This window comes from Cyprinodon tularosa, unplaced genomic scaffold, assembly GCF_016077235.1.
Source record: "Cyprinodon tularosa strain WSP-4 unplaced genomic scaffold, ASM1607723v1 ctg401, whole genome shotgun sequence".
NCBI lineage: Eukaryota > Metazoa > Chordata > Actinopteri > Cyprinodontiformes > Cyprinodontidae > Cyprinodon > Cyprinodon tularosa.
Window position 1 is genome coordinate 191,681 of NW_024039121.1, and position 22,701 is coordinate 214,381.

Genomic DNA, 22,701 nt, shown 5'->3' on the forward strand with positions numbered 1-22,701 from the left:
AAAGAAGTTCATTGTCATTATTTCTAAACAGCTGAAATTTCATTTGTTATTTTCTCTTCAAGCTAAAAAATCACATTACTATTTCAAAATTCAAACTCCTCAGATTCAACTCAGTTAGCGTTAGCTAGCATGACCGGCTCCGTCATGCTGGTTTTCCTTCCGTATTAGCGCCACAAACGTCACGTCACGTGACTAAGAAAACGTGACGGGATTGGCTGGGTGTTGGACGCCACAATCCGTTGCTAATGTCTGTGACCTGAAGTAACCCTTCCCTTTTTACACTGAATTTAGACGCCAAATCTAAGACGGTGAAATAGAGCAAGTTGAATCTCAGGAGGCTGAAAATATTGAGTTTGAATTTTGAAAGATTGAATTTTTTTATATGCAGATTTTTTCAACACTGAAAAATTAAACTGAAAAATAAGTATTGAAAATGTAATCACTTTGAAATAGTAATGTGAATTTTTAGCTTGAAGAGAAAATAACAAATGACATTTCAACTGTGTAGAAATAATTGAAATGAATTTTTTTTTTTAGGCCAAAAGTGTGTTCTGAATATATTTTAACACTGAAACAGTAAGAACAAACATACAACATTTAAATTTTAGTGGCATTTTTAATTCAAATCCCAGCGACACACAGATGACGCATACACGCGCTGCTTCTTTTTTAAAAGATATAAGTATAAATAATCTAACTGTGGATGTCTGGGGGACAGTGATTGGCCTCCATGTTCTGAATGCTGGCGTACCATAAAGAATAAATGATGAACAGTTTAGTTTGTGCCTTCAAGTCGTTGCCCAAAGGAAGACGTTACTGGATATAACCTAACGGAATATCTTCAGAACGGCTCCAAATGACACCAAACTCATATGGGTGAGTAGAACATGATGGAATAACGGAAAATCAAGGGACCAATGTAAAAAAAATGGTGTTCCCCTTTAAACCTCTGTGATAATCCTGTCCTTTGAATCCTGGAACATTTAAACAACTTTACTACAAAAAAATGAAATCTAAATAAGTCATTTTTTCTTAAATTAAATCAATTTTTTCTTAAATTTAGGAGGTACATGAGAAGCAAAACAATTTACATTTAGAATAGGAAAATCTATAGCATTGTCTTATTTCAAGTAGAGGTGGGCAATATATTGAATAAACTGCATCTCGAGTTTTCCCATGCACAATAGTCATACGTCAGCCTGAACACCTAAATTTGGCCCATCATATATCAACGGTCATCTGTCAATCATATTTTTTTGATTGACAGATGCGTGGCCTGCAGACAGGCTAAAGTTAGCACCGGCTGTACCCCACCTTAAATATCTCTCCCGGTGAAAATAGCGGGTTAACGTGTGTTTTCAAACATGGTCGCCCCGCTAACAATAAGCATCTGCTTCCCTTCCTACTGGCATAAAAAGCTGGTCTAAGCGCTCCCTGGCAGCTGCGCGGCCTCTGACCCCCCACAGCTCTGCGTCTGGTGACATCATCACGCTGGGTTAGCGTTGATGATGTCTGACGTGTGTGTTCCAGGTACCTGATGAGTGTGTTGCTGCCCGAGCCCTCAGGACTGTAGTAGAGAACGTTCTCCAGCGACAGGGAGAAGGACAGGCCCTGCGTGTCGGAGATGTAGAGGTGCGTGGCGTTGTTTATGTGGTTGACGCACACAAACACCTGGTCCTCGGATGCATCTGCGATGTAGTATTCCTGTTGGGTGGATGGGCAGAGGCAAGACGTCACTCCAGGCCCCGTGAATCCCTCCCATCTGCGGGATTCTACCCCAACTTGATCTGAAGCACCTGGAATCATGGTAAAACTCACCGTGATGGGATGGCGGGTCATAAACTGGGCTGCTTTCATTGGCTGACGGTTGTAGGAGACCCAGAGCTGAACGGAGGAGGGGGTACGGCTGCCCAATAGTTTCTGTGGGGGGGAGCAGAGATCGCAGGCTTTAATTAACTCAGACTCAGATATCAGCTTAGATCAGAGCTTTTCTGACCAACAAACCAACAGACATTTACCTAAAGAAGCAATCTTTAAGAAAAACATGTAATTACTAAATTCAAGTTACATTGGAGTGCTAAATGATTTGTCGTAACCTCAGAAAATGTCTCCAATAACATCGTGAAAAGGTTCAAGTTAATTTTCACTTCAGGAACTGACTTCTCTTCTATGGACTATACATCTATAGATAAGAATGCACAGATAAACAAAGGTAAATATGGATGGACCGGACAAACAACCAAGTCTAAAAACATTGCTCATCTTTAATCCCTCCTTAAACCTCTTTCCCACTGAAAATAGCGGGTTAACGCGTTTTTCCAAACATGGTCGACCCGCTAACAATAAGCATCTGGTTCCTTTCCTACTGGCATAAAAAGCTGGTCTAAGCGGCCTCTGACCCCCCGCGGCTGCGCATCTGGTGACATCATCATGATGTGTGAAAGTAAACAATGGAGAGCAACATGTTAGGAAGCCAGGGCTGCCATGTTTATCCAATGGAAACAGAGTTGATTCTGCTTGTAGATCAGAAGCGACTGGCGCCGTGTGTCGACGTCAGTACGTTGCGTTCAATGTTCCCCCGGCATGCCGATTAGAACTGAGGAAATTTTAACGCGTGTTGCTTGCCGAGTCGTTTGACCCGGGTAGAAACGCATCAGCGAGCTGTTCCCACTGCCACTAAAAGCCCATTGTTCCTGGGTTTAAACGGGTTTAACGGTCAGTGGGGTCATAGAGGCCCCCAGTCACTTACTGACCAAGGTAAATATTTACCCCAATAACTAGCAGGTTAAAGCTTTCCATTAACTATGGGATCCTGTTAATTAGTCTATTTTATCTCTGTTTAAGGAGATTTACCAGAACCACGCCACATGATTGGAGGTCGGATTTTTTGGGCATGAGGAAACAACGTATTTTCCCAAGTAGACCCGAGTAAAAAAACTAAAATTAATAATTGGATATCAAGAGTGAAGAGGCACAAAACAATGGTTCCCAAGAAATGGGTAGTATGTGATGGAGTTTAGATGTTGTTGGAAAATTTAGATTTCTCTTCTATTATATATTAATTTGTCCTATTTACTGATTTGATTACTCAAGTTTTCACTCAGTCTGATTCACCTTGAAGGCCACACCATTCTCTGCAGGACAGTGTTTGTAGACCAGACAGAGCTTCTTCCCATAACAAACCAGATTCTTTCTCAAAGTTTATTAATAACATGTTACTGTTTAACCAAAGTGTCTGTAATTTGTTTGGACTGAAAACTTTCCATTGTTGTAAGTAAGGGGGAATGAACGCTGCCCAGGCAGAACAGGGCTGAAATACCAAGCAGTAATGGCTGGATGATGAACTGTTCTCTCTTTGCAAAGATAAGAAAATAATGTGCCGACTGAGTGAAATCTATTGATCTCCGTTTATTTAACTGGGGTGAATAGTTGAATACTTTTTTTCTCACGACAATGTTAAAGCTGCTGAAGCTGCAATGGATGCGTGGGTAGGTAGTGCCAGCAGATGGCGACGGCATACAGCGAAATTAGCTGGTCAGTAGGTGACAGGGCTCCTGTAAAGGGGATGTTTTAAATCTACTTGCCAGTAGCTCGCTCTGGTTGCAAAGAAAGTATTTCTGAAAAATGACCACTTCCTGTTGGCATATTATTGTTTTTTTCTGTATTTTATGCTTTATCTTTCATAAATTTGTTAATAAAAAAGCCCTTTTTGTGTGTTCTTCCAATAACTCCATATAGCCGCAGCTAAGACACTGCACATGCTCAGTTGGTAAATAAGGAAGTGAAAAGAGAAAAAAAAAGCACACCATGTTTTTTTGTATTATTAATTTTATTTTTTTAATTGCAAACGACTTGGGCTACGTTCACACTGCAGCCTGAAGTGACCCGAATCAGATTTTTTTTGCCCGTATGCGACCTGGATCTAATCTTTTGATGACAGTCTGAACAACTCAGATCCGATTTTTCCAATGTTATCCAGGCCACTTTGCTCTGTGGTCCTGAATCCGATACGAAGCTGATCTGTTCAAATGTGACCCGTGTCTGAACAGCCAGGTGAATGCTGACCTGAATGCCATTAATATCTGACAAAGGTCACTATTCATCTTGCTACGCAGAAGCAGCCAGAAAAACAACAACCATGGTGGACGATGATGCGGGGAGCAGTATTTAATATTGAAAAGATTGTGTTTTCAAGGTTGGGAAAGATCGCTAGATGAGCTCCAGCGCTACCATCCATGTTTACTTCCATAAACACAGAGCAGACTCGCTATATGTGACATCATTATGTCCTCTACTGTGTATGCGCGACAGTGCATAATATGAATGAAGTTCACACAGGAGATCACATAAAAGTCGGAAATGTGAACAGAAACGCAAAAAAAACTAAACAAAAAAAAAACAGATTTCACAAAACAATTGGAATTGAGCATTAAGGCCTGCAGTGGGAACGTAGCCTTGGAGTTTGATCGAGCGTCCAGATTTCTATGTTTAAGCATTTTTAACACTTTAACACTTTTGCTGTGAACGCAGCTTTAAGCAGGAGCTGAAGTAGAGACTGACACGGGAGTGGATTTTCACTCCTGTCCCGTCCCACTCCCTCAGAAAAAAATTGTGTCCCGTCCCGATCCCGGGCCAGAGTAGAAATCTAAATCCTGTCCCGTCCCACTCCTGGTGAAATTACTCCCATCCCACTCCCATTCAGAATGACTCCCGCTCCTGCACCACTCCCATTCTTGTTTTTGAGCGCGGGTGAAAAACTCAGAGCGGAAGCACTGTTGGTTTTTGGGTCGTGTAGTTTTTTTTGACTCGCATTATAGTGTAGGCTTCAAGGAAAAAAACTACAAAATGGCGGCGCCAGTACTGGATTTTTTTTCTTTCTATTTTATTTTTTGGCATCGATCCTAGTTTTTCCCGCTCCCGTCTGCTCCCGTTAATGTTTAATCCTGTACCGTCCCAATCACGTGATCGTTACTAATACTGACTCCCATCCCACTGGAATCTCACGGGAATCCCGTGACCCATGGGATTCCCAAAAAAATGTCAGTCTCTAAGCTGAAGCTGCCAGTAGATGGCGCACACGTCTGTTTATGTCTGTCAAATGCACCCGCTGCAGGAATTCTATTGAGTCTCATAAAGGACGATCTAAACACCATCAGGATGTGTTTGGTTTATATAAACTTATTTTATCAAGATCAAATGTTTTTTTATCTGAAGAGACATTGACCGTAAGTACGACCTTTTAACTTAGCTGGGATTTTAAATTTCAAAGTTGATGATAGGATTTCTGGAAACAGACTGAGCCAGTAGTTTGGGGTGTTACCACTGATCTCTATTTATTCACTCGATTGCTGATTGGCCGAAAAAAGTGAAGCCACCGCCCGCTATGTTGGTACTCCCCACTCCCACGGAGACACGCAGCAAAAATGCCTCCCTGAGCAGCATTGGGAAAACGTTCCACAGATAATTTCCCAGTGAGTGGATGAACTAAATAAATCCATCTATAGGATAGTCTGTAGACTAACATTAGTCTGGCTATCTGGGACTGACTGGAAGACATTGACTGAGTTAGACACTGACATTGGATCTAAGGTTAGGCAACAGAAAGGACAGGAAGTAGAAACTAATTCACTGTAAAATGTCAATGTAGTTATTCTTTATTAACGTTTTTAAAGGTTATGTGCTGAAATATATTGCAGGTTATATTGACGGAAAAAAAAACAACCCAAACATTTGATCCATATCTTTATATATATATATATATATATATATATATATATATATATATATATATATATATATATATATATATATATATATATATATATATATATATATATATATATATATATCAGGGCTCAATGTTAACCGGGCAAGTGCACTCAAAATTACTTTTAAATCACCGACATTCGCTTAAAAAAGGACCCAGAAGCGTTGCCGGCACCATTTTTGTTGTTTTGCACACATTCTCGCGTGATTTAAAAAAGCTGCAAGATTTTCCGCCAGATGGCGGGATTTTTGTCCGGGAATTGGCGCGAATCAGACACATTTTTTTCGACTTGGCAGGCTAAGAAACAACAACAAGGCAATAAAATGTGAGTACAGTAACACACCCACCACCTATTTTACCCTCCACCCATTTCACCCTCCACCCAGATAACCCTAGATTAAAAATGATCGGTCAGGGATTAGGAAAAATGGCATAATTGTTCGCCATGCGCACCGTGTAAATATGGCTATCATATGGCAGTCTTCTGCACAGTGATGCAGGTCATACATTAAAAAATGTTCATTAAATGTTTTTCTCTCAGACATTGGAGAGGTGCATTTAAATGTTATAGAGCTAAACATGTTAGATTGGTGACCTGTTATGTTATTATTATTGTCTTGTTGCTGCATTTATTTTGTCAGGGAAAACTAATCCTGATTCAGTTAAAAGTCAGGGAATTCTCAAATGATGTCAGACTGTGGAAACCCTGAATAAAATAACTATGGATAATGATTCTCTAGAAAAGTCACATTATATTAATAGTATCATCTTGTATAAACATACCGTGACTCTAAAATAAAAGTTATTCATTTGTGACATTGACTTCTGTCTTGTGATTTATCTTAAGTTTTTAACCTGTGCTTTTTCTTCTTCTAATATATATAAATATGGATGTCTCTTTAGAACCGCACTGAGCTTTCAGCTATGCAGAGCTGTGCAGATCTACACACCAGCAGGGGAGGAATCTGCCAGCGATTTGTAACTGTCTGGTATGTTTACTGAACTGCGAAGGAAACCATGTTTGAGAAGCCACTATAAAAGCATGCAGGGCTTTGAAGAGAGGAGGAAATTGTGATGCAATCACCACTTCCTGTTTGCATTTGATCCATCTTAGACCATCTTTGCAGACGATCTGCAGCCTAAATGAGGATGACTATAGAGATCACAGAGAGTCATCAGCATTACATCTGCTAAAAAAACGTATCTTCAACGACTTTTCTTCATGGGAACAAAAGCAGAGACATTTAAGGTCTGATAAGAAGCTTTCTCCATCAATGAACTCCATCATCTGGGTTCTGCCAAAGGCACTGGCTCTATTTCATTATTCTAATCCTATTAAAGAGAGGGAGGATAGAAGAAAGAAGCGCAGCTGATGACAGATGAGGGATGAGGAAGATAGCGGTGCTGGAAGGAAGGGAGCCATGGGGGCATTTGGCAGAACATTCGGGCTTTTCTCCATCTAAACCTGGCCGGTCTTGGTTGTTCTGCTTTTATCGCTGTTCTCTAAATGTAGCCAACATCAAAACTGATCAATCATTTGGGCAGAAAGACATTTAAACTCAAGTTAGATTATTTATAAGAGACTTAAATGCACTACAAGTTGAAGGACAACTTTTTCTCTTATGAGGGGACACAATGCCACAAAACTCTTCAATTTAAATTCAAATTACAAATGGAGTCCCCCCTGTCCCTCAGTGAGGTCTAGAAGCAAAAGATCTATATCCAGCCATTCAGCAAAGATCCTGCTACATGGCTGCACATCTGATTTTGGCATTTGAACAATTAGATGAGCCCACTCAATGAGATTCAAATTAAATTGGGGAAAAAAAGTCAACAAGAAAAAAAAGATAAAAAGTTAAATGAAAAGTTAAAAGGTGAATAAGCCTAGCTAACAATTATATTTAGATTTATAAACTAAATAATGTCAGTGCCAGTATCAGCATTAATGCCTCTAAGGTTATGTTGGACCAAATAAAAAAGTGTTTCTTTCACTCTCAGAGTGTTTTTCATGAATTTCTTATAGAAGCACTTTTTCTTTAACCTGACTCCGCCAGATGGATTTACTCCGCATATCCATCTGGAAACCTTCCGTTGAAGTAATTTTGGGAAGGGGCGAAAATACTGGTTAGCTGATTGGCCTATGTTGGTGATAGACGGGCCAAATAAACCAATCAGATCAACGAAGCATATGACGTACTAACAGAGCGACGATGAAGAGGAGCCAATTGATAGATCAAACTCTTGCCGAAACCAGTCGGGAGAAGAGCAAAAACATCTTTTCCTCTGAGAATAGCCTCCAGAGCAGTGTTTTGCTCTTCTTTCAGTGAAGAAATAATCTGTAATTCCCATAAAACTTGCTCGATAGCCACGCTAACGCTACTTTGGTCGGCTGAAGCCGCCATGCTCTTTAGACAGAACTGTCGCGCTTCTCGTTGCGTCACACCTCAACCCGCCTCAAAGCCAACGCTGATTGGACGTTCGTTTTGTGAACGGCCAATTTTCTTTAACGGAGAGTCTCCAGACTGATTAGCGAGTGAAACCTTGAAAACTCGCGAGATCAGGATGGTCTCACGAGGCTACTTTTTCTTGCCGCTTCTTGTTATTTCATTGACATTCATTTTTACCATCAAAATATCCAGATTTTTTGAATGTTCCAAAGGTAATAAGGTCTTGCCCTGATTCCAATAAAAACTATTAGCTGGGAATTTAGATTTTCAAATTATTTCACTGTGTGTCCTATAAAGGGTTAACTCCATTTGGGATTGAAAATGCAGCTGATTTTGTTTGCTAATGCAGCAGGCTGATGTGTTTGTGGGACGTTAGACCGAATCTGAAACTCTCTCCTCAAACCAGCAACCTGAGTTGGTCTATTTTCCTCAGGTTTGTTTTGACGTCTCTGGCAGCACAGATGGATGTCGTATGTGAACGCCGTTCATCGTAAACGGTGATAATATAATTTAAAAACATCAATTCCACGTCGCTTTGTGCATCATCCAATAGTCTTATAAGACTGCAAACCAGTGGTGACTAGCCAATAGAGGGCGCTCACCCAACGACCTTGATTAAGACATTATAAAAACAACAAAACGTTCAATTATAGAATGAAAATATTTCTAAATATATGTGCAAGATAAATATTTAATCTTTAATGACCAGTAGAGCTGTTTGGTTCGTCGTCGGATTGGTGACGTATTTCCAGTGGTGTCAAAAGTTCACACATTAGTTACTTATAAAACATTTTATAAGTAACTAATGTAATTAGTTATAAAGTATTATGTATAAAGAATAAACCTAACAAGTAGAAGTATAGATACTGCAGTTTAAAAACACTCTGGTAAAAGTTGAAGTATCAACTTGACCTCTTTACTCAAGTAAAAGTGAAAAAGTATGTGCTCCAAAAACGACTTAAAGTATAAAAGTATAAAGTAAGCTTTAAAAAAGAGCCAGATGCCACTAGATGAACTGAAAGCTCAATTTTTTGACTATTTCTATAAATTCTCTGAGATAGGGCCAAGGATGAGGGAGGTCTTGTTGGTCTCCGTCTCCCGATACGCTCTCGCCTGTGTCCGACCTTTCAGACATTTCAACATCTTTTTCTGAATCCCACATTGTAGCATGGCATAGACAATTCACGTTAGCAGTTTGAAGAACACCTGCTTGCTTCTGATGATTTCCTTTAGCTAACCAATGAGTGTTTGCGTTCTATGACTCATCCAATCACACTAGTTTTCACTAGATGTGGGTGGAGCCAATGATCTGCATTGGATGGAGCACATGACGGGAAATAAAGATTTAGAAACATTAAACCAGGGGTAACCAATTAAAAATCAGTGGGTCTGAATAAAGAAAATCATCAACCAGTAAAGGTCTGGAGACATTTTTAATTATCTGTTATTTTACACAGAATTTAACACAGAAATAAAATGAGGTATGTATGCTTTCATGTCATACATTAAATAAAAAATAAAAAAAAGAGAAATTGCCAAAAAATGGCATCCAGTGCTATTTGAAAGGAGTTGACACTATGACTGTATTCCTGTATTTCCATCAGTAGTTAAAGGTCAAGGGTCACCAAATGCTAACCCTGTCTGTAAAACAATGACAGCGCAATTGTCGCTTTATGATCTTAAGCCTCATTTGGAGCTTTTAAACAGGCTTTTGAAAACTTTGATAATTTCCTGCTGTAATATTATAGATTTTTTTTTTAAGAATAAAAAGCTAGCAGATGTGCATAATTAAAAAATAACAGAAATACAATTATAGAGCATTAAGTATTGTAAGAAAGCCCACAATGTCTCTTAATAAATACATTGAGTACATGAGTTAAGTTCCGTTTAGTCTCTTTCCTTCTACTGTAATTATGAAATGTCTCATGCTCATGAATGCACCATAGCTATCTGATGCTCTTGAATGCATCACACTGGTCTGTGAATGTTGTGCTGTGTAGATGCGCGTTTGTTTTTCCGCTTACCGGTAAGACAAAGCTTTGCAGTTTCCAAACTCCCGTCGGCATCACTGTTTATTGTTGTGTGAATAACAAGAGACTAGAACAAATAAATCAGCCGTACCTCGGACAAAATCTTTGGATTTAATGTTGTTCATAACACCGGTACTTTTGGAAATTAATCTGCCAAATAACCACAATTTTTTCCCACAAGAGGAATATTTGTACAGACCAAGGCGTGCTCCCGCGACTGGGGATGCATATTTCGGCAGGCATGCGCTTTTTGTTATGCTCACCACCTCCCTCCACAGCGCTGACGTCACAGTCGTCTTTTAGAAAGTGTGGCTGATTGACAGGCTGATAGGATCATTTAGCTCCAAGGCTAGGCTAACTGCATGCGGCTAACTGCATGCAGCGCGCCTAACTGCATGCAGCGAGGCTAACTGCATGCAGCACGACTAACTGCACGCAGCGAGGCTAACTGCATGCAGCGAGGCTAACTGCACGCAGCGAGGCTAACTGCATGCAGCGAGGCTAACTGCACGCAGCGAGGCTAACTGCACGCAGCACGGCTAACTGCATGCAGCGAGGCTAACTGCACGCAGCGAGGCTAACTGCATGCAGCGAGGCTAACTGCACGCAGCGAGGCTAACTGCATGCAGCGAGGCTAACTGCACGCAGCGCGGCTAACTGCACGCAGCGAGGCTAACTGCACGCAGCGAGGCTAACTGCACGCAGCGCGGCTAACTGCACGCAGCGCGGCTAACTGTACGCAGCGAGGCTAACTGCACGCAGCGCGGCTAACTGCACGCAGCGAGGCTAACTGCACACAGCGAGGCTAACTGCACGCAGCGAGGCTAACTGCATGCAGCGAGGCTAACTGCACGCAGCGTGGCGAAGTACATGCAGCGAGGCTAACGGCATGCAGCGAGGCTAACTGCACGCAGCGAGGCTAACTGCACGCAGCGCGGCTAAGTACATGCAGCGCAGCTAACTGCATGCAGCGAGGCTAACTGCACGCAGCGTGGCGAAGTACATGCAGTGAGGCTAACTGCATGCAGCGAGGCTAAGGCTTTATTTTGCTTTTCCTGCCTCCTTTCTCAAAGGTCAGGATCTGATCCAGCATGGATAAAGACAGCTAGGACTGATTTAAAGCCCTTTGCAGAACATTTTAGAATGTTTTTTTGTTGTTGCATTCATGTAAATATACTGGTGTGATACCTTAGAATACGTTTAATTGGTTTTTGGTATACGTCTATTTTGAATATGTAACCCAGCCTGGAAAAAACTCCACCAGCTGCCACTGCTGCAAACATGTCAGAGCGTAGGAAGAGAATAAATGGTTAAAGTCATTAGCACTGTCATGGTTTTCATTTCATCTGACTCCCCATCGATACCAGACAGGTTTGGACAGTCAGGAAAAAAGAGTTTGGTTCTTTAGTCACCAAAAACCATCTGCTGCTTCTACTGCAGGTGAAAAGGAAGTATAATAGGAAGTAGATATTTTTACAACATTCCTTTCTGACAACAGGACAGGAACTGATCTAAAGAAATTCAAGAAAAGTTGAGAAAGAGGGTTGTTGTGACACAGCAAAGAGCAACAATTGCCTCATTTCCGCTAGTCCTCTGAAACTGATCCGTGCCGAGTTCGGACCCAGCTTGGATCAGTTAACCGCACCGAGCTTGGTTCTTACGAACATTTACACTTAGACCACAGACACTTGGACAGGTATGGGTCATTGCAGGCTAACAAAGAAGCCAAACGACCCCCATTCCAAAGGGGGGGACCCGTTCATCTGTTTCTATTTGCATGTTTTCTAAACTAAAACCAGGCTTTGTTGGGCTGCTGGATAAAACCTGGAACTAAACGCTATTTCTGACATTTTGGATTGAAAAATCTTCCTGGATGGAAGAGAAACGTCTTCAGACTTGGAAACAAAGTCTAGTGGATTGATTTTATTTATTTTTCTTATTTGTTTTGGATAGTTTTATTAATTTGTTACATTTAAAAAAAAATATTTAGTGTCTGGCCAGTATTTCTCTGTTTATTTAAGTTTATTTGTAAGTTAGTTTGTCCGTCAGTTGTCCCCCTTGTGTGTCAGCAGTGACCTGATCAGACACTATTTAAGTTTCCGTCATGTCTAGTTTGAGAAGTCAGTCTGTGCTTGAGTGCTTTATCACCGGCATTGAAGTCTGTTTGGTTGACTTCTTTATTTGAGCCCAATTTATCATTGTTTAAATCAATTAAGACCTTTTTGAAAATCTTCAGTGGTATTCTGGCTGGTTTATGCAGATCCCTCACAATGGGGCTTTTGTTATCAGAGAACCGAGCCATAGATGAACCATGCCGAGCCCAAATGTTGAACTAGTACTAGATTAAGCGGTTCGGATCAGTTTGCGTGCTATTCCCACTCAACAGTTATCTTGGTTACTGTGCTCAGACCGTTCTCGGCACGGTTTCAGAAGGCTTGTGTAAATGGGACTAAATTCACAGGCTTTCAGGGGAAGTCTGGTAGGAGCAAAGAAAAGCAACATGTTTTCACATTTCTGCAAAGAGAGACGTCACAGTCTGCATTCAGACGGACAGCTCAGATGGAAACTGAAGCTGGGGAGAAATTTCTGATTCAGAAGCAAACAAACTGCAGCATCATGGGGAGGTTATAGGCTTATGGAACACCGCACTGCAAAAATCAAAAGGGAAATTTGTGGATAAGTCTACTGGGCCTTAATGGGAGCAGGTAAGTAAAATGATCGGCACATAGAAGGATTTCTTTTGACCCTGAAAATGAGATAAATTTCAGTAATCAGATTAAACCCTTAAGCCCAGCAGACCCAGTAACAGGCCCGATTGACACCTTCTCATGATGATCTATTCAGAGAAATGGCCAAAACACAGTCGCATGGTGTTTCATCCACAAACCTTTCAAAACGGGGCTTTAAAATTTTTTTTTACAGTGTCCTGTCTGGCAATGTGGCAATAAGAATAATTGTCAAAAAGAGCCCAACAGATTTCACTTTCACAAGTGGAGCAGTACGGCTATCGCCATATTGCTCCACTTGATTTATGCATATAAATAGCTTTATTATAATTATGCAGGGAGTTTTACAGTTTATATGGACACTGCAATTTAAGTAGAACAGAAAAACAGAAAAAAAAGGAAAAGAGAAAAAAAAGAGAAAAGATGAAAGAAAGAGGAGATAGAAAGGAGACAATGACAAAAAAAATAAAAATCAGAAACAAATAAAATGAGATTTTAAATTCCACCTGACGTATGACTCTTTCTGGAGTAATGCAACAGCAGTTATTTATTTTTAGCCCCGCACCCTAATGGCCGCCATCATTGGAAACTAGAGGCTCTGACCTTTTCAAGGAGGGGTCAGAGGTCATTGTGAAACCATTTCAGGTAATATAACCGGCATGCGTTACATACGCTGCTCTGTTATTCCTATTTTCTATTTAGTTTAGTGATTTTATTGGTAAATTTCAATGAACCAACATCTAAACCTTAGAAGCAAAGGCTTTGTCTTATTCAGAAGGTCTCCAATAATTTAAATCCACATATTTATCTGATCAGATTCCCTTTTATGAGTGGAAAAAATGCATTTGGTACATTTTGGCCACTTTTGGCACCATTGTACCAAAATCCCATTTCCTCCTAGCAAACTGCTCACTAAATCCTTTGTGGAAATAACATGCTTCAATTTATTCAGTCCACATGTGGTTGAGTAATAGTCTAGATGTGGATCTATAAAGTCTGAGGGTTCATCTGAGTTTCTAATGGGCTTTATGGTGATTTTCTGTTTTTAGAAAGACTACATTTTTTTTTCTTTGTTTAATCTCCCATAAATCAGACATGATGATATTTAAAATAGAGGTTTCACCTGAAAAATATTCCTCATTTCCTTTCTTTCACAAAAATATAAACAATTGTATTTCCAATTTATAGTTTGGAAGCTGCACTTTAATACACGTCTGTATTTTCAGGCGGAATTTGCTCCTAAGACCCGTTGGGCTTAAACGGTTTAAGGAGATTTTTACCTTATTTAAGGTGCTAAATCTTTTCCTCCTCATTTTACTGAGATATTTAAATTAAGAGGAAATAAACTTATCCCCTCAATCATCCCCTCCATCTGCGGCACGGTGGAGGCTTTCATATAACAGCTCTTCTGCTTCGTAGCATCACTGAAGCTGTCGATGGAAAAGGAAATCTTCCTCTGGGCATTTAGGAAACGTCTCGCAGCAGTGGAATGATAGAACCTTAATGCTGCAGAATTTATCTTTTTATTCGTTTGTCTGATTGTGAAAAAGATCTTTGGCGCTAGGTGCTTAGGTGAAAGAGGCGTTAGGCTCCGCCCACTTACCCTGGTGGTTGTAGCAAACATGTACTTGTCTCGGAGCTGGAAGCTGTCCACCTGCTCCAGAATCACTTTCCGGTTCTGCTCGCTCTGGAAGAAGTCGGTGCTGCTCAGGACGGTGGAGACGCCCTGCGGCTCGTGCCTCTGGACCAGCACCGTGGTGGGGGGGTCGTACGGATCCACACCCCTGAGATGGTTCAAGGAAACAAAGGAAACAAAATCCATATCAGTTTTCAAATTAGTTTCCAATTAAAGCCACTTCTTTTCCTTTTTTGGGAGGGTTCTTTAATCTGAAAGTAAAGCTTTATTTTGGAATCTACTTTGTGGGCTCTGGCTAGAACAGTGCCAACCATAACCCCCCGCACTCCTTTCATCATATAGTGGGGAGTGCTGGCCTAGTGGTTAGAGCACATTGGGTCACAGAGGTTGGGACTTCAAGTCCTACACATTCCCACAGCCTCCACTCTGGGTCCCTGAGCAAGACCCTTAACCCTGGGCGCAGCACAACTTGCTTAACTTTTTATGTTAGACACCAGGAAACAACGGTACAACATTATTAACTAGGGATGCACGATATTGGGATTTTGGCCGATATCCGATATGCCGATATTTTAAAACTCATGTAGCCGATAACCGATACCGATACCGATGTTAAAGCTGGACAAAAATAAGTAGTCATTGAAAATAGCAGTTTTGTTATCCATTTCTGACACTTTGAAAAATAATATACTCAAATATATTTTCCTATGCTGATATCAAATAGATTTTTAAAAACGCGGTATCGATCTCTTTTACTTTCAAAATCTGGTGAAATTTCATCGTTCTGTTACAAACTCTCGTGATATTTTACAAATTCTTGTGAGATTTTGTTAGTAAAATAGATCGATACCGCGTCAATATATCAACATATAAAAATATGGCAACATTTGGTGAATTTTCGGGGGATTTCGTAGCATAACGATGACATATAGCAATATTTCATTAGTAAAAGAGATTGATATGGTGTTTTTAAATGGCAATATATCAGCATATGAAGATATTGGGATATTTTAATGGATCAATATTTTTTCTCTCGTCTTTAGAAGTTTTTAAGTCTGTAAAAAAGAAGTTTTTGAGGAAGAAGAAGAAGTTGTATTTTTATTTTATTTTTTTTAATCTTTAGAAACTCAGAAGCTGATCAAATGTCCGATATTCAGTTTTAAGGCCGATACAGGCCGATACCGATACGGGGCCGATTATATCGTGCATCCCTATTAATAACTGCTAACTTTATTAAACCTTTTATTTCAGCTGGAGTCGACAACCTCCTAAATTCTGTAATAAAACTCAGATAGGGCTGAAACAATCAGACCAATCATAATTCATCGATTTTCAGTAATATATTACTCATGGAGTGTAGAGACTCTAAAACATGCCTTTAACTAACAGAGCGACTAATTATACCAAAATTATAAAAATTAAATTTTTGCGTCCAAGTTAAAAAACTTTTTTTGTCTGTTAATATCCTCTAACCAGAACTCCTCATGTGGAAAATTTTAGTATCACCTGGTTTCATTTCATTGAAAAAACTCCTATAAGGAACCTTTGGCTATCTGATTATCAATCGATTAATCTGAAAAATAATTAACAGATTAATCGATAAGAGGAGCCCTAAACTGGGGGGGCCGCCTGTGGAGCTGGTTGACAGTTGCCTTTTGTATCTATGCTTCTTTTTCTATGTCTGCTATGTGTCTCCTTGAACCCCAGTGGGCCTCAGCAGATGGCCGCTCACACTGAGCCTGGTTCTGCTGGAGGTTTCTTCCTGTTCAAAGGGAGTTTTTCCTCTCCACTGTCGCTACAAGCATGCTTAGTGTGAGGGATTGCTGAAGAGTCAATGAGTCGATGGAATCAGCTGGTTTTCCTTAGATAGAAAACTTTGAATCAATCTGACTGGATGATCTGGTGAACTGGAAAGTGCCTTAAGGTGACATGATGTGAATTGGAGCTATAGAAATAAACTGAATAGAATTGAATTAAACTGGGAGCTACTCTGTTCTTCTGGGACTCTGTGCTTCACTAACGGGACACTTTCTGGTTGTTGTTGACGTTCTAAAGAGAAAGGATGAATGCTTTTGTCGGAGCCCAAACACAGGCCTGCCTGTCAGGCTATTTGTAGCCAGCAGAGAACGGCAGCCTTGGTACAGACAGTCATCCAGAATGAATGGAGGAATTTTACTGCATCCCACCGACAGATTTCCAAAGCAGCCTGTTGTCCTCCGCCGTCTGAAGAGCTAAACAGAGGGAGCATTGTCTGGCCTGGGCTCTGCCTCTCTGGCCTCCTTTCAACGATCTGCTCAGCTGGCACGCTGCGCCTGGACTCCCCATCAGCACGCCCTATCTGCTCCCTTCTCAGATCAACCTCACCTGCAGCTTACACGTTATGGAGAGTCTTCTCACCTCCTTTAGCCGGTTTCTATGTTCTGCCGATTCCATCAGTTCATTTAGACTTCCTGATTTCTTTCAGTCTCAAAGCTGCTTTTAGAATGGACCAACTAAAAAAAATCTAAGAGTTATTTACTCATTTCAAGGATATTTTCTATTATTTAGTCAATAATTAAACATTTCTATCCGTCTATAAAGAGTTATCAGCATAGAAGAAACTGCCTGTCAGCTTATACAGTCTGAAGTGGGGATTTTATATTTGAACTATGAATAAAGACGCTGCTGCAGAGGAAAACTGACTCCAAATCAGCTCCTTTTAGTGATGCTTTTTAAAACACAGGTATCACAGGTAACAGTATCTCGGGGTCTTGTTCACGAGTGAGCGACGGATGGAGCGTGAGGTCGACAGACGGATCGATGCGGCGTTGGCAGTGATGCGGTCGCTGTATCGGACTGTCGTGGTGAAGAGGGAGCTGAGACAAGGACCAATCACAGCTGCTTCCTGTCTGCGCACTTCTGATTGAGGTCTGCGGAGGTTTGTGACCGTCCGACGCGTAGTCAGGATTTTTTGAAGTGCGCAACAACGGTTGCAGAACCTCTGCAACCGTCAGACACATAAATTGGCCTTAAGAGTAAGAGTAATGCGCCCAGTGTGAACGCAGCATCAGAGTATTCAGCTTCGCCTTGCTCTGCTCAGGTCTGTTTGGGTGAAGCAACATTAGCCATGCAGGCTGCTGTCATCATCAGAACTAATTCATTTAGTAACAGAAATGTCTAATCTTGTTTTTTTCAGTCAAACAATTTTAACAACAATTGAAACAATTTGTTTAAATGTTCGTGATCTTTTCCTTTCAGCAAGATTTGTTTAACTTCCTGTGAGGAATAAGAGATAAGACCTTTGATATAAACAGAAACAAGCCTTTTCCTCCACGTCTGCATCCCAGAAGGATTAGGAGCTGATCCCGCTGTAGTTCAACCATCAGCTTCACACCAACGCTGTTTACACCGGAACAAACAGGATTAGGCCAAATTAGATAAAGCTGTGGGAGAGGAACGGTGTAGGATCGATCTTCTATGCTGCCTCGCTCTTAGGGAAACATCACTTTCTCTTCTCCGGTTTACAGATGTAGGAGTTTAGATTTGACTGGATTTATCAGATATTCGCCGGCTAATCAAAGGCGTCTAGTCAATTAATCTGAGACAGATTTCTACAGGGAGGCTTTAAAGGCACATTATCAACTAATTTATCTACAGGTGTTAGAGCTGCTAAAAATGTATGGATAAGGCCACTTTACTACAGCAGGTACATCGAGTACGACGCTTTTATTTGACAATATAAACATGAACATTTGAAACTTTTACCATCTATACCAGTTAAAAATCAGTCGGGGTCTGAATAAACAAAATCAACCAGTAAAGGAGACATTTTTAACTATAATCTGTTACTTTAAACAGAATTTAACACTGAAATAAAATAAGGTTTTTATGCACCCATGTTATACATTGAATTTTTAAATAAGAAATGCTTTAAAAAAGAAAATTTTTTCTTTATAAAATCAAATTTTTTTTTTTTAAATAGAGAACAACAATCGTTCAGTTTGGTTTATAGATAATTTCCTGATTCCCATATTTTCTCAAACCCCTGAACTGATTGTTTGTTTTTTTCTTTCTTTTTTCTGTCTTAATGTTGGCAGTGGGCTTTAGGCTGCCCTGCAAGGCTTTAAACCTGGGTTTAACCGGAGACTAAGCCGTTCTCAAGCACATATCAAGGAGCTCATTTTGAGCCTGGATCCAGATTTATTGTTGATTCTGTTCATGGTGGAGAATCCTGCTTCACAGCAGCAGGTTGAGCCAAACATCCTCTAAATGTGCAGGGTCATCTTTGAGCACGCCATTTCACTTTTCTTTCACCAGTTCACCGCAGTTCTTCCAGCAGTCCACACTTTCTCTGCTCTCTTTTTCTCATGGTCTTCTCCTTCTTTCCCATCGCCCGGCTTGCCACAGGTTTGCCTGCTGTGTCTAGAAGTAGCAGCAGCAGCAACCCAGACTGACAGCTCATTGGCTCATTTGGATCACGCGCAGCCTGGAGCCGGACGCTCCCCAGGGCTTTACCGTATTAACAGGAGAAGAGGAGCAAGTGAAGTTAGACACTGTCATCAGACAACATGCAGTAATTTATAAATGATTTAAATCAGGTTGGGTCCGGATTAGCCAGCAGGTGGGTCTGGATCCGGGCCGCGCTCCGCTAATCCATGACCTCTGATCTATAAAGACAGATCTACGGCTCCTCGGTCACCATGGTCTTTCTCAGTCAGATCTGGGCGTCAACTAACAAAGTACAAATACTTTGTTTCTTTACTTAAGTAGAAATATTGGCATCTCTTTCTTTTTACTCATTACATTTTCAAAATAGACTCGTTAGTTTAGTTTCATTTAAGCTAATTTTCATTATGGCCTGTTGGCCTATTATTTAACAAAAAATTAAATAATTTGTTTCATCCAGACAATTAATTTCTTTGTGGTTGGACTCGGTGCTGCCCCAACTTGTTGTTCACAACATACCAAAATAAATAGTTTTTCAAGGTGATGCAAAGTTAAATGTGACGCTGTTACCATTAGTTATAAAACTAAGAAAATGAAGTCTAAGGAAGTTATCGTCCAGAATTGTAGGAAAAATGTTCCTTTAACAGGGTAGAGCAGTAGAGCTTCTGGCCTTAACAGTTTTTTCCTGCATTACTTTTACTTTTATACTTTAAGTCGTGACTTTTACACTTTTACTAGAGTAAAAAGCTGAAGTTTTAAACAGTAAGATTTATACTGGATTAATAAACATTAATAGTTTGGAAACCTTTGCTTCTGGGATCCTGACATCAGTGACGAATCTCCTTTACTTTCAGTTAGGGCTGCAACTAATTATTATTTTTAAATCAATTAATCTGTCAATTCTTTTTTTGATTAATTGATTAATAATTCGATAGCTAAAGGTTCCTTAAAGGAGACTTTTTGCACAATTAAAGCAGGTGAAACTAAAACTTTTCCACTTTAGGCTTTCTGGATAGATAGAGAATATTGACATGCGAAAAAAGTTTGTCGGGTTTTTTTTTTTACCTTAAATGCAAAATATTCACCTGTTATTTTTTATTTTTACATAAATCTTGGTATAATTCCTGCTCTAAGTGGGCCGCTATGTTGGCTACAGGCATGTTTTAGAGTCTCTTTACTCCAGATAACCCTTTATAGGGCAAGTTATCATTTTTGATTCACAGGACTGACTTTAAAGAAGCAAACAGGAGGACCAGCAACAGATGCCTAAAAATTAGACTTCATGTCCTTAAAAAAAAGATAATGTTTTTTCTTTTCTTATTTCAACCTAAGTGATCTTATTCTCTTGGCAAACTGTCTCAGTCATCTGCCCAAATCAAAGGGAAATAGATTCCTTTCAAGAAAAACTGACTTTGCTTTCAGTTTTTGCAGTGCAGCTCACATCAGGAAGTATTTGTAACAGAGCGTTGCGTAACGCCCAGATTAAAATCAGCTGCTCTGTGTTGTCAGGGAGCCGCTAGAAACAAGAGCTTCAGAGGGAGGAAGACGTCTTTCTAAGAAGATATTCTCAAATAAGGTCAAAGCAGAGTTCCTAAGATGATCCTTGCTAACCAGCATGCTGTAGAGTTGCTTTAATCTGATGCTGCGGGTCGAGGATTAAATCAACTCAATCCAGCTACAAATAAAGTTATAATCCATCCAAATTCAGGTCTGATCTATGTGTGATAAATCTACGCTGGTTTCCAATCTATCAAAATCCTGCTGGGAGAGGAAACAGCAGATCAGCAGAATTTAAATATCTGGACAGAGAGGAGAGAAGTGCTGGTTTCTATTCACATCCTGGAAGACTCTGTTAAACAAACAGCCTTTCAGGGAGGAACCTGATTGGCCGTTCCACACAGAAATCCTTCAGGCATCCTAGAAAAAAAAAAAAAAACGGCGCTCTGAACTCTGTCAAACCAGGATGGACTTCATTAGGAAAAATATGAAAATACAGAGGCTGCGCAGTGATGCACTGCTGCCTTGCAGCAAGAAGATTCTGGGTTCAATTCCCGGCTGGGGTTTTTCTGCATGGAGTTTGCATGTTCTCCCTGAGCATGCCTGGGTTGTCTCCTGGTACTCCGGCTTCGTCCCACAGTCCAAAAAATGACTGTTAGGTTAATTGGCTTCTCTAAATCCTCCTTAGCTCTGAGTGTGTGTCAATGGTTGTTTGTCTCTGTGTTGCCCTGCGATGGACTGGAGACCTGTCCAGGTTGGACCCCCCCTCTCTGTCCAGGTTGGACCCCCCTCTCTGTCCAGGTTGGACCCCCTCTCTCTGTCCAGGTTGGACCCCCCCTCTCTGTCCAGGGTGTACCCCGCCTCTCTATCCAGGGAGGACTCCCCCTCTCTGTCCAGGGTGCACCCCCCTCTCTGTCCAGGGTGTACCCCGCCTCTCTGTCCAGGGTGTACCCCGCCTCTCTGTCCAGGGTGGACTCCCCCTCTCTGTCCAGGGTGCACCCCCCCTCTCTGTCCAGGGTGCACCCCCCCTCTCTGTCCAGGGTGCACCCCCCACTCTGTCCAGGGTGCACCCCGCCTCTCTGTCCAGGGTGGACCCCCCCCTCTCTGTCAAGGGTGCACCCCCCTCTCTGTCCAGGGTGTACCCCGCCTCTCTGTCCAGGGTGGAATCCCCCTCTCTGTCCAGGGTGCACCCCCCCTCTCTGTCCAGGGTGCACCCCCCACTCTGTCCAGGGTGCACCCCGCCTCTCTGTCCAGGGTGGACCCCCCCTCTCTGTCCAGGGTGCACCCCCCACTCTGTCCAGGGTGGACCCCCCCTCTCTGTCCAGGGTGCACCCCCCTCTCTGTCCAGGGTGTACCCCGCCTCTCTGTCCAGGGTGGACTCCCCCTCTCTGTCCAGGGTGCACCCCCCACTCTGTCCAGGGTGGACTCCCCCTCTCTGTCCAGGGTGCACCCCCCTCTCTGTCCAGGGTGTACCCCGCCTCTCTGTCCAGGGTGGACTCCCCCTCTCTGTCCAGGGTGCACCCCCCACTCTGTCCAGGGTGGACTCCCCCTCTCTGTCCAGGGTGCACCCCCCTCTCTGTCCAGGGTGTACCCCCTCTCTCTGTCCAGGGTGGACCCCCCTCTCTGTCCAGGTTGGACCCCCTCTCTCTGTCCAGGTTGGACCCCCCCTCTCTGTCCAGGGTGTACCCCGCCTCTCTATCCAGGGAGGACTCCCCCTCTCTGTCCAGGGTGCACCCCCCTCTCTGTCCAGGGTGTACCCCGCCTCTCTGTCCAGGGTGCACCCCCCACTCTGTCCAGGGTGCACCCCGCCTCTCTGTCCAGGGTGGACCCCCCCCTCTCTGTCAAGGGTGCACCCCCCTCTCTGTCCAGGGTGTACCCCGCCTCTCTGTCCAGGGTGGAATCCCCCTCTCTGTCCAGGGTGCACCCCCCCTCTCTGTCCAGGGTGCACCCCCCACTCTGTCCAGGGTGCACCCCGCCTCTCTGTCCAGGGTGGACCCCCCCTCTCTGTCCAGGGTGCACCCCCCACTCTGTCCAGGGTGGACTCCCCCTCTCTGTCCAGGGTGCACCCCCCTCTCTGTCCAGGGTGTACCCCGCCTCTCTGTCCAGGGTGGACTCCCCCTCTCTGTCCAGGGTGCACCCCCCACTCTGTCCAGGGTGGACTCCCCCTCTCTGT

At 42.1% G+C, this 22,701-nt stretch overlaps 1 protein-coding gene across 3 annotated transcripts in view; it reads right to left on the reverse strand.

The window, feature by feature from the left end:
* Positions 1 to 22,701, reverse strand: part of sorl1 (sortilin-related receptor, L(DLR class) A repeats containing) — a 168,941-nt gene that overhangs the window by 96,999 nt on the left and 49,241 nt on the right. For all 3 annotated transcript variants that reach the window (XM_038298187.1, XM_038298186.1, XM_038298188.1), the window contains exons 6-8: positions 14,574 to 14,754; positions 1,819 to 1,920; positions 1,535 to 1,704 (exon numbers count right to left, since the gene is read on the reverse strand). In XM_038298187.1, the coding sequence (XP_038154115.1) occupies positions 1,535 to 1,704; positions 1,819 to 1,920; positions 14,574 to 14,754 (453 nt within the window). The remainder of the gene's footprint in view (positions 1 to 1,534; positions 1,705 to 1,818; positions 1,921 to 14,573; positions 14,755 to 22,701) is intronic.